This window comes from Helicoverpa armigera, chromosome 27 (assembly GCF_030705265.1).
Source record: "Helicoverpa armigera isolate CAAS_96S chromosome 27, ASM3070526v1, whole genome shotgun sequence".
NCBI lineage: Eukaryota > Metazoa > Arthropoda > Insecta > Lepidoptera > Noctuidae > Helicoverpa > Helicoverpa armigera.
The window spans coordinates 1,034,362-1,046,750 of NC_087146.1; the positions used below are offsets into that span (position 1 = coordinate 1,034,362).

The 12,389-nt window shown below is 34.6% G+C and overlaps 1 protein-coding gene across 10 annotated transcripts in view; it reads right to left on the reverse strand.

The window, feature by feature from the left end:
• The window catches only part of LOC110382249 (paired amphipathic helix protein Sin3b), a 41,188-nt gene that overhangs the window by 14,243 nt on the left and 14,556 nt on the right, over positions 1 to 12,389 (reverse strand). For 7 of the 10 annotated variants that reach the window (XM_064042180.1, XM_064042181.1, XM_064042183.1 and 4 more), the window contains exons 3-13: positions 10,809 to 10,872; positions 10,286 to 10,455; positions 7,840 to 8,096; positions 6,449 to 6,584; positions 5,244 to 5,353; positions 4,137 to 4,187; positions 3,680 to 3,804; positions 2,879 to 2,973; positions 2,220 to 2,348; positions 1,464 to 1,601; positions 993 to 1,067 (exon numbers count right to left, since the gene is read on the reverse strand). In XM_064042180.1, the coding sequence (XP_063898250.1) occupies positions 993 to 1,067; positions 1,464 to 1,601; positions 2,220 to 2,348; positions 2,879 to 2,973; positions 3,680 to 3,804; positions 4,137 to 4,187; positions 5,244 to 5,353; positions 6,449 to 6,584; positions 7,840 to 8,096; positions 10,286 to 10,455; positions 10,809 to 10,872 (1,350 nt within the window). The remainder of the gene's footprint in view (positions 1 to 992; positions 1,068 to 1,463; positions 1,602 to 2,219; positions 2,349 to 2,878; positions 2,974 to 3,679; positions 3,805 to 4,136; positions 4,188 to 5,243; positions 5,354 to 6,448; positions 6,585 to 7,839; positions 8,097 to 10,285; positions 10,456 to 10,808; positions 10,873 to 12,389) is intronic. The other 3 variants (XM_064042188.1, XM_064042187.1, XM_064042184.1) reach the window with 1 other exon arrangement.

The window sequence follows — 12,389 nt, forward strand, 5'->3', positions numbered from 1 at the left end:
AACTGTAAAACTTAGGAGTATGTTCATGTTCTTGACCAACTTCTCAATAAGAAGAGATTTTCAATTCAGATGTTTATTTTTCTTTTTATTTGTACATTGTTTTGAGTTACATATTTTATATAAATAAGTTTTCAATTTTTATTTTTTATTATAATTAATGCAATAAATTGGACACATAATTCTGTGAGATGTGCCAGTCCAAAGTATTTAGTGTCACTTAAAACTTTAATAACATACACTTCAAGACGACAATAATATCTAAAAACTACATTATTATTTAAATTTCACTATCAGCTACATAAACAATGATATCAGATGTTACAGTTGAATCACGTTTATATTGTTATCTGATAACTCGCGTGATATTTTGTCACATGTCATGTCGTAATGTTAATACATTGTTTGCAATCTTTGGGAAATCCTGTACTTTTAAATTTCAACAAGTTTATGCTTTGAGTAAGCACTTAACAAAAGCTAATCTTGATAGATCTTTTCACTGAAATACATTCTATCATTCAATCATTATTTTAAGCAAATAAACTGCTGCTTAAAATAACAGATCTGTTGATGAATTATTTGTTATTTATGTTGATTTTAGTCACATTTTATTTTTAAACCGAGTTAAAATCTGTAGTCGTAAAATATTAAGATTGTATACCTTTAGTTAAGTGCTACTGATAACTACTCTAAAGGTGTAAACTTTATAGCTAAAACATTTTTTTTTACTAAATAAATCTTCAAGGTATATTTTTGTTGTCGAGTTTATGATTGGACACAAAAAGTAGGTCAACTACGTTATTTTTAACTAAATCAATGATCTTTTCGCGTAAATAATACTCAAAAATACAAAGTTTTGTATTTGGATTTTCTTTTTTTGTCGATTTTATTAATCAGTTACTTCAAAATGCAAATGTAGCCTAAAAATTTACATTCGTAGTATGAAAAAATAGTTTTTATTTATGTATTTCTGTGTAAATAAGTAGTATACTTACAGGAGCATGATGATGATGTGGCGGCGGCGAGGCGGCGGGCGGGAAGCGTTCCGGCTCGCTCTCCACTCGAGGTGGCTGCAGCAAAAGAACACATACTTTAGTAATAGATAACTAACTCTGGGTGACTATATTTCATCCAGATATTGGAAGTAATTTTCACGGGATGCCGGTGAAACTTCAAGAACAATGTATGTTTGTGTGAAATTGTATTTTTTTATAAGCCAATACTGTCCCACTGATGCACAAAGGCCATAAGCCTTAGCCTATATCTCATATTTTATTATCCTACTGATATTATAAAAGTGAAAGTTTGTAAGAGTGTATGGATGTATTTCTTTCACGCAAAAACGCTGCACTGATTTGGTTCAAATTTGATATGTAGATAGGTACCCTGGATTATACATTGGCGCCTTTTTATCAACACACCACGCGGGCGAAGCCGCTGGCGGAAGCTAGTATAAAATAACATACCTGATGGTGCTGTGGCGTTGGGTTGTCGCGTACATAATGTCTCTCGCGTTCTGGCGGCTTGCTCACCGCCTTGGCGTCCGGCAGGAACTGACCGAACTCTGCTAAGAGATCCTCTTGATTCTCAAATAATTTCGCCACCTAAACATAATAAAAATATTTGTTGGTAAATGATGTAAGGAAATTAAGGAGATTTGGGTTGTTAAAGAGACTTTCAGTAGGAAGGCAGCATGCGTGTATCACCACAGACAATCTGTTGATTGCACATCGCACGGTTTGTCATCATTGTCTCGAGGTAACTTTATTATTAATTAATTTAAGGGCATTTATCGCATTTAATTAATCTGTAACGATAAGAAGATAGAAATCTCGTAATAACTTTGACTCCCTGAAGTCAGTCATTTGATAATCCCCTTAACTTTTGAGTGTATTTATTTTAGGGCATTTATAAATGCATAAGTAACTGTATGTTATGCTTTGCAAAACTCCGGAACCGACTGACATGAAATTCAGCATAGAGGTACATGTTACCCTGAAAACTTGATGGGAGTAGTTCCCCCAAAATTGATTATGTACATTTTGATTTTACAAATCTTACATCTTGAAAAATACAGTTGTATGGGAGTGGATATTAATTTGACGTCTGACAGAGACAAATGGAAGCAAAATACATATTGCGACGACCCCAAATTACTTGGGAAGATAGCGGAAATCAGAAGTTAAGTATGTAATACAATTAATAATGGTAGGTTTACAAACCTGAGAATAAACCTCCTGTTCAGTTTGCTGCTTAGCTTGCGGCTCCTTCATCTCCCGATGTCCTCGCTGGTACGCGTGCAAAATCTCCAAGAACCTCTTGTACTTATCCGGTTGACGAGAAAAGCGGGACTGTAAGACAAATATATATAGGAAATATTAGTATTTTTGTTTGTTTGTGGGGGTCTAGGGATATTGGGAGAGGTGTAATCAGAACTCAAAAGAGCAGCCGCAAGTTTTTATCATTGGGTGTCAATCGGTAATTAATTTCATCATTTTGGGTGGATAACAATGTTCACCTGCATATGTATTAAGGAATTGTTGAAATGCTGCATTTAATTAAGATATATGATATATCACATTTCGGTTTTATTTTGATTGGGTAACTAAATAAAACCCCATCACAGAGATGTAAGCAGTTTTTCATGAATGATCGGCTGACCAACTTTTTTGGGTCATTTTGTTGACAGAAAAAAGAAATACCAGTTTAAAAAAATAAACACATGAGCTTATTTTGCACAGTGATTGATAACTTTGTCTATGATTTCCAAGATATTATTTCTGTAATGATTTAGTAACACTCATATCTCGTACTTCAGGAAAAAAAATCTATGTAGTGTAAATACATTTTATCCCTATATAATTTTATTTATAAAACTCACCTTAATCTTATTAACATATTCAATAGCGTGATTGAATTCAACCGGCTGGCTGGGCGGCGCCGGAGCCACATGCGGCGGGTTCGTCGCCGCTGACCCTGTAGGGTAAAAGGTAACGCCTATAGTACAGGTAAATATAGGGTAATATAAGGGGTATGTTGTAGGTAAACAGTCAGAACTCAAAAGAGCAGCCGCTAGTTTTTATCATGTGATATCAATCGGTAATTAATTTCATCATTTTGGGTTTGTAAAAATGTGGTAGTGATATGAAATTATATTCGACAAGGAAAAACTTTGAATTTATTTTGATATATTTTCATTCAATCGTGAGGGAAGTTATTGTAATTTATTATTTTTAGATAAAAACCACAACATTAAACCATTACTTAGATTTATTTACAAAAATCACATCATACAATTTATGTATATGTTTGTTACTTCTCCATGAGCAAATAGCTGAGATGATTTTGATGAAACCTGGCATTTTAGTTACTTTTTATACAAGTACAGTAGTAAGTTCACCCCAAGACAACTTACAAACTGCTTACTTTGAAAATTTACCTTAAAAAATCATAGCAATCGCTGAACTTGGACATAAATGTACTTTGTTTACTTTAAAATTTCCTCTGCATAAGATGTGTGTATGCTTTATAAATAAGCAAATAAATATGTTTTTTTATTATTTGGTTAACCTGTAATTGGCCTAGTAATAACAGAAATTGTACTCTTTATCACATTACACAGAAGCTGTTTGTAAACCCTTTAATAAATAAATATATTTTCTTTTTTTCTTGTGTAACTTACCAGGAGCAGCAGCATGATGTATAGCGGCGGCCTCAATCTGCTGATGTGCCTGAGAGATCTGGTGCAGCGTGTTGGTTGGCGCCGCGTTCACTGATAGATTGTGTACTATCGCGTTGTTTACTGACCTGCGTAATAAAAATGAGGTTAATGAGTAAAGATGTACTTGAGAGAATATAGTCAAATATGGTATTAAAAAGAAGGGCCTAAAATGAAGGTTTTTTCCAAGAGAAGACTTATTAGTCCATGTAATAATGAAGGTAAACCATGAAGGTTGCAGACTCATCCATGCATTCAAAATCATAAGTCATTTATTCAGATATGCAAAAGACAGCCCTCAAAACGCCCACCCTTCACCACTTCCTATGTGTTTTGTTGGGAAAAAGAAGTGGTGTAACAAACTCTACATTTTACATTTAAAACAGTGGAATTTAAGTGGAGATAAAGTAAACAAACTTACATTTCCATGTTAGAGTAGTTAGCTCTACGAACTGCTTCTTTCTCAGCCTCCCTGTAAACAAAATGACACGCTATAGTCTGTATATTTTACTTAGACAGAAAAGAAAATCAAGTTGATTTTGTAAATAAAAGAATTGAAGTACCTACATATTTACAAATGCAAGGAAAATAAAGAAAGGGATTATTCCAGTAGCAGAATAATGTAAACGCAAAGTTAACTTCTCATAAAAGAACTTAAAATATATGCATTCGAATTCAGAAACCTCCTTTTTGCGCCTTCGAAGCTAGGCTTGGACGTCATAATAGGGAAATTCGGTTAAAAATTTACTTCGACCAAAACATATTGACAATTTCCTCTATCTTTGACCCCACCCACTTATCCATCAGTTACACAGTAAATATCACTATTACAGTTACGAATTTAACAATAACACTTCACAACCTAACTGAATATCTATAATTCCCTTCTAAACACAGCCAGATCAAAAATAACTCGACAACAAAATAAATGAAGCTACATGGCAACAAAAATGGCGGCCAGGTCAATGAACTTGAACAGCTGTGTTGCGTCACTGCGAGTGGACGTCCTGATTTACATAATAGAAAGACGGTTATCAACTGTGTATGAATTTATTTGTAGTTTACTTGTTCCTTGCCAGTTCCGAGTTATAAAGAAAACTAAGCAATTGGGTAGTCGACTAGGTCAAAAATAAATTACACTGTCATATTCATTTGGTATAGCATCTAAGAATAATGTCACTTGCATTTATCGTTTTGATGGAATAATTTATTCAATTTTTTATTGATATTATAAGCTTATATTACGCCATAGCTCGCGTTTTCATACATATTGCATAGAAAATTATTTCACATTTACAATTTAGAACTACATTTTTAAAATGTATTTGAATTATGATCACGTTCTTGTGTTATTCATATGCTAGAATTCCTGTAAAAAAATATATGTAGCAAGATTTGCTCAAAACAGCCTCTGTTTGCGAAATCGTCCTAGACGCCATTACTTCTTAATCTGAGTACGGGAGCAGTTCCACGGGACAGCGTCCGTGTCCGCGTGTGTGTTTTAATGATAAATATAAACAATACTCACTGTGCAACCGGCAAAAGATGTACCAACTGCGGCGGGGGAGGCGGCGGGTGTTGCACCCCTAACACCACGCCGCCGCCGAACCCGGTCGGAGACGGCATCGACACTGATACCTGGGTAATAGAGGAATATATTAGGAAAATGTCTTTAAAATTATATTTAAATTAACGTTTCCAGTTGGGGGTATGTACGAGGGTAATCTTTCCAATAGAAACAATTCTGTGTTCATATAATCCTTTTGTTTAAATAGCCCTAACTGTCCCACTCCTGGACAAGGGCCTCTCCAGTTTGTATCCAGTCCTATTTTACAAAACTCAATAATATAGATCCTAACTAAAACCTAATTTTCTATTTTTTAAAGACGCAGCACCGAAACAAACTGAGGCTGCTTATCCACAGAGCGGGGCTACGGTGTGAAGAAACGGAGCAATACGAGTGGAAAGGCAGCCTAAAACTAATTAACAAAACTCTTATCTTCTTTCTATTGCCCTTTTCCGTTACATAGCCTAACCAAAATACCAATCCAGCCCCGTTCTAACAAACTTTAAGCTATCGTTTTACCAATGTAAATTCAAGTAAGTTACTCAATATTTTCCAAGAACTCATTAACCATATCAAATTACAAAACAACAGCAAAAAAATACTGCAATAAAAACGGTTGTTTTTTGCAAATACTCGACTCATAACTTGCTATGACTTGCATAATAATATGTTTTCGCAAGTTTTATGTTAAGATCTAAATGTTAAGATATGTTTAAATGTTTACTTGACTTTGACGAAGGGATTTTATGTAGCTGTTTAAAAAATGAGCTGGAAAATAGCAAATTAGGTTTTGCAAGTCTTTATTTTTTTTTCAATGCGACTGATTAATTTACCATTTTATATTGTTGTATATGTTTTCATTTACAAGAGCCTCGTTCAGAGTGTATAATTCCATACTGGCAAAGTCATTGAAAACATTTTTTATTCTCATATTTTGTCGAAAGTCGTCTTAGCTACAATTATTGTTATAACTCATGAACGGCTAAACCGATTTGGCTGAAAATTGGTTAGGTACAATAGACGACTTTTTTATTCCCATCCGGGTAAGGGAATTAGTTCTTTCAGAACTGGGATAAAACCGCGAATTTCAAGCTAGTTTTTCACAAACGGGTAAATAGGCGTGAAACCAAGAGCTGAAGTTAGTTCTAATAAAAAAATTATCTCACCTGTCCATTACTCTGTACTTCAATCTTATATCCCGGCGGCAAAAATGTGTTGAATCCCACAATCAGCTCCGGATGCCCTTTAAACAGGTTCGATACCCGGGTGATGACTCCCGGGGTGTCGATACTGGAATACGAACTAAAATTAAGATGGTGGATATTGTTGCAAGGTGAATATTAAATAAATAGGTAAGTATTCAGATACAAATATTTTGCAGCCATTGAATTTTTCATTGTTTTCAAACGGTAATTGTTGTCATCATTTTGAGTTGTTGAATTTAAATTTTTTGAAAATATATTGTCAAATGTCCAATTTAAAAATTGCTTAAAACTAGTACATATAACAAATATACACAAAAATACTTAAATATACATAAATCTGACACCATAATTACGTAAAACAAAAATAATGTCGGATTTCATCCCCAAAAAAATATGTATATTCTGGATATGTTTAGTTTATATAGACTACATTCTTTTTGTGTATTAATTTATAAGTTGTAAAGAAAATGCTCATTTAAAAATTAAAACCTCCTTTTTGGGAAGTCGGTTGTTACGTAATTAGGATGAAAGAATACATTTAATCAAATGCATACAAATCGTGCTTCTTGAAATATGTAAACTAAACTTTGAACCTACATAATATAATAAAAACTCTTTAAATGAAAATAAATATACATACATATAACTGTAGTAGGTACACATAATTTTAGAACGGTACATGCATAATAGCTTTTAACAAAACAGGAATCGAACCCTGAATTTCATGCTTAGCCGACGAATGAAGAGAAGACAGTAATTGAAGAATACAAAATACATAAGTATACTTAAACATATAAACAACATTTAACATTGAAAAAGATTTAAACCACAAAAATGCGAAACAACATTGAATTAAAAATTAAAGATATACCTGTTTTAGACATATTATACAATAATAAGTATAGAATACTTTTATAATATAAAAATAACCTCAGGATCTTTAAATTGACTTCTTACTAATCCTATAATGATATGTATGTAGGATTGACTAATTCATAATAATTATATGTAATTAAATAGTTACATAGGTTTTTGTCCTGAGGTTTAATATTTAAAGTCCAAACTCTATTTAAATCTATAGTCTTACCCCCACACTCAGAGACATTTAATGATTACTTAAGTCACTCCTTAGTGACAGATTCTCATAGAAAATCTGTACTAAGGAACAGCTTAAGTAATCATTAAATGTCTCTGAGTGTGTCCAATAAAAATGATTTTTAATTTTTAAAGACTTTGAGAACTTATGTTTATTGTAATAAGATTTGGAATTGTAATAAGATTTGGTGTCATTCTAACACAAGACGAATTTTAGCCAAAAAATATACAAAAAAATAACTAAAAATATAACTTACGTCTGACTCTTGAATTCCTTCATGATATCCAGAAAGTCATTATAGACTTGGGGTTGCGTATTAAACTTGTACTTGACTTGATCAAGGTACGACAGAGCATCTTCCACCTTCAGACGCTGGAACTGACCGGCGGCCTGCTGCTGGGCCCCTGGGCCCACTCCCACGCCGGGGGGTGTTGCTAGAGGTGCGGGGGCGGGGGATTGGCGCTCTAGGGCCGCGGGTAAGGCCCCTAAGTTGGCCTGTTGTGGTGGTAGTGCCTGTTGAAGGTTGGTATTTGTTAAAATATGTTTTTGAAGTCTTTTGGTGTGGCTATAGCAATTGTTTGTGGTAAAGGATCATATTTGAAGGCTAGATATGTATTTGTTAACTAATTTCGTTGGTAGGAGACAGAGTTCGACTTTATTTTTATAAAGACCTGTATTTTGTTCCAATTACACAAATAAAGATTGATTGAAGAAGAACAAAAGATCAACTTGCTCAAAAAAGGGCTAAAATTCAGAGTTGCGTGTTAGAACTATTCATTGTAGAATTTATAAGTCACGAAAAACCATGATATACTTGAAACAATTGAAATAATTCAAAGTTATATTTGAAACAATCAGGATACATTATTATTATTATATAACAAAACCTACATATAACTGTTTCAATAGACTATTCACATACTAAGTTACAAAGTCATTCTAAAACTTTCAATGCATTTTCAAAGAAGTAATTACTGCTTAACCTTAGCATGTACTATTACATAACTCCTACAACTTATAACAGTATATTACATAAACAAAACAAAGTAATAAACATATATTATTGATTACACATTGTTTATACGCGATAATGCAGGTCATGGATAAGATAATATCTAAATATTTCAGCCTATGTTGTCACAATGTACTTCTTCAATCAATCAATTAAATTTATTAGTAATATATTGACAATAGAATTATTTTATTAGCTGGTCATAAAGGTCATAGTTCTCTTAAAAGACTGAAATGAAATCGTTTATTTTTAAAATTGGACATTACATCACTTTTACACGTCACTTTAAGAACGCTGGGGTCGGCATTTCCTAACTGACTGATGCCTGAGAAGAAACGACGAAACAAACTTAAGGGTCACTGCCCCTACCCGACATAAAGTACTATTCAATTATAGGCTTCGAGAATTGGTATTTAGATATACTTTTTGGTCCTAACCCTGGAATTGCTAGCCCGATTTTTGATGCAACTTTCACTAGCAGACAGCCGATATTAGAAGAAGTTTCGGCTCTCGCTGAAAATCAGCGCTGAGGCTTTTGTCCCGTTCAGGGTCTCAGCATTATGCTGAGCGAGGGCCGTTTCACGTGGGGTGTGACACATATTTCCCGTTACCTACTGTATTTCTAATTGTATTTCTCTCTCTTTTTTTCCTAACTTTTTGTACATTTTACTTTTATTTATTTGTTGTCACAAGCGTGAATAAACGTATTTCATTTCATTTCAAGTAACTCAGGCTACAATTTTATCCGTATTGGAGAAGTAGTTTCCTCACGCGGGAATCATCACATCGATTTATCAGTGCAATCATTTTACCAGGAAAAGATCATAAAAAACAATTCACAATTACAATATGACTAAGCTAACCAATTAAGTAAATAACAACTTGTGTATAAATAATCCTGTTGTACATAAAAGTCTAAAAATACACGCAGGACCTACACCAACAGCGAATTTATGAACCAAGTGCGTAATACAATGTTTAAGAATAATATAGGTACTGTACATATGTGTGGTACATACAAAGTATGTTCTCACGAGTCTATAAATAAATAAAGACTGGTTCTGAAATGTTTTGATTGCCATTTTGGTAACGTTGGTATGAAGTTTTGGGGGAGAAAAGTTGAAAGGACACTGGGAAGGTGTCAACTGCTAAAATGTCAATAATGTAAGCCTCAGAAGGTTCTTTATCAACATTATCATCGCCATCTTATAGTCATAGGATGTCCACTGCTGAACATAGGCCTCCTCATTAATTTTCAACACAAGCAGCCTGTGTCTAGCACCTACCCATAATCTTTGTAGAATCGATCACTTTGTTGCTGTTTAACACTTCATGTGTAAATTCTTCAGTAACAGCTGAATGGATTTTGATAAATCTTTGTAGCAAAGGCTAATTTTTTATATGGGTATGGCCAGTAGTTCCTTTAGATTCCTTTTCCCAAAAACACATAAGAAGTGGTGAAGAGTGGGCGTTTTGGGGACTGTCTTTTGTATATTCCTGAAGTTCAGAAAGTGCTGTTTTGCAGCCAAGAAAACGATTTTTGATTTTCATTTTGGATGAGACTACGGAGAATCGGTAGAACTTAATAAGTTCTTCCTTTTGTTTTGTACATAGTTGTAAGACTTCATAGTATATTAACGAAATAAATGTTTCCTCTTCGTAGTCAGGTAAATATCTCAGCTCAACCAACCTTAAGCCTCTGCGGCACCTGCTGGGGCGGCGGCTGTTTAGCAGCATACTGCACGGCGCCGGTCTTCAGGTAGTTGATGACGGGCCCCGCTGCCGGCCGCGCGGCCGTGCGGGCGAAGCTCCCGCCTCCTACTGAGAGCAGGGTTGTGGGCCCCGCTGGGGAACGTATGTCTGTGGGGTAAAGTAGAGGGTTATATAAGGAATATAGATCAGCTAGTACATAAGTGAATTACACCAGTATGAGTACTACTAATGATAGCATAAATGCAGAAGTTTGTATCTTCTCTTCCATGCTAAATGCATGCTTATTGGGATAGATTTTGATGAAACTTGGCAGTAATAAAGCTTATACATGGGTTAACATAGGTTACTTTATATAGGGTTCAGGAAATAGTTCCGTTAGGAAGAGGGTGAACCGCTGGTGGAAGCTAGTTCTCAAATAATGGATTTATTTCGCCTCGAAATCTTGCTAGGTCAACTTGCATTGTATATTTTCATTGACGTTATAGAGTAAGGATGCTTACCCAATATTTGGGGTTGAGCCGACTGGGCTAAAGTGTGCATGTTGCTTGAACCTGCTTGTTGAATCTGTAACAATAAATAATTTCACATTAGTATAAAGTACGATTTTACATGAGTAAATACACAGTTTTTCTCCAAAAGACCTACTTAGGACTCATTGCAAGTGAGAAGATTTATGAGAATTGTAGGTATGTATTACAAAAATATTTGTTTTTGCATTAAATTATGATTCTAAATAATAGGTTCTACAATTCTAGGTTACAATCTCAGTTGCAATTTGAAAAATGATTTCAGTGTGCTTTAGTAGCCCATTTATCGCGAAATACTATAATAATCTACTTTTTATCCGACTAGGCGAAGTAGTTCTCTCAGGAATCTGCTAAACCCGCTAGTGAAAGCTATTTCAAAATGATACCTAGACAAAAATCCAGTTATCACTGCCCAAAAACCAACAAGATTTTCCCCACTACTACGCATATCAACTTACTTACGAAAATCATAAACAAAACGCACAGAAAACGTGTAAAAACTAGCTCTGTTTACAGGTAGATATAGCCAAGGACAGTATCAGAATAACAACTATTTCCCAGCGTTGGCGTTTCGTTTTATTTTTAACTCCATGACTCATACATTTTGTCGTGTTGCCAGAGATAAAATGAAAAACAAGCTTTTTTTAACGTGGATTTTTATTTTTTGTAATACTAGATGGTTTAACGTGGTTTTACTTGGTTTTTGAAGGATAAATCAGGCATAAGACAGCCTTTTTTGGCAGTCGAGCAAACCAATTTGCTTGAATTATAAGGTTAACCGAAATGAGGTCATTTCCAAACGTTTTTTATAGTAGGTATCTCAATATTCATACTAAAAATACATTTTTTATTAACCATGTGTTTAACAAAATATTGATAACAACAAACCATTAGTTAAGAATGAAATCTTTTGGCAGTTCAGTGTGTTTTTCTTTATTTATATTAAATAACTGTTTCTGTGCCAATTTAACCAAGGTATCTGGGTTACGTGGAGCAACGCCCATTTCTTTTGTGATATGAATGCAAAATTATGTTTGTATGTAACACTTTATCGCCTAAACTGCTGGACCGAATTGAATGACATTAGTAAGGAGTTATTTTGAACCCTAACAAAGAAAATAGATTAGATTGTTGCGCCACAAAAATTTACAGAAGGTGACCAAGGGGTATCGAGATGCCCAGGTAACTGGGTTGAGGAGTTCAGATAGGCAGTCGCTCCATGTGGCACACTGGTACTCAATGCATCCAGTTAGACTGGAAGTCGATCCTAACATACTTGAAAAAGGCTAAACAGATGATGACCGAAGGTGCTCGTTATTCGGGCTATGGGATTGTTAGCGCGAGTTACCGCGGCGCTGGTACATAAAGGGCTTCAGAAGGAACATGGTGGGTTTTAGTCAGTAAGAGTCTGACACTCCCTCACTCTGTACCTACAGCGGGTGCCGGATTTCCCATAAAATATCGAAAGATGCTCTTTATTTTGAAGTCTTTAGTAAATAAAGCAAGTCAGTAAAGTAGTTCCCTCAGGATGCAATCGAGACAGCCAATACGCGT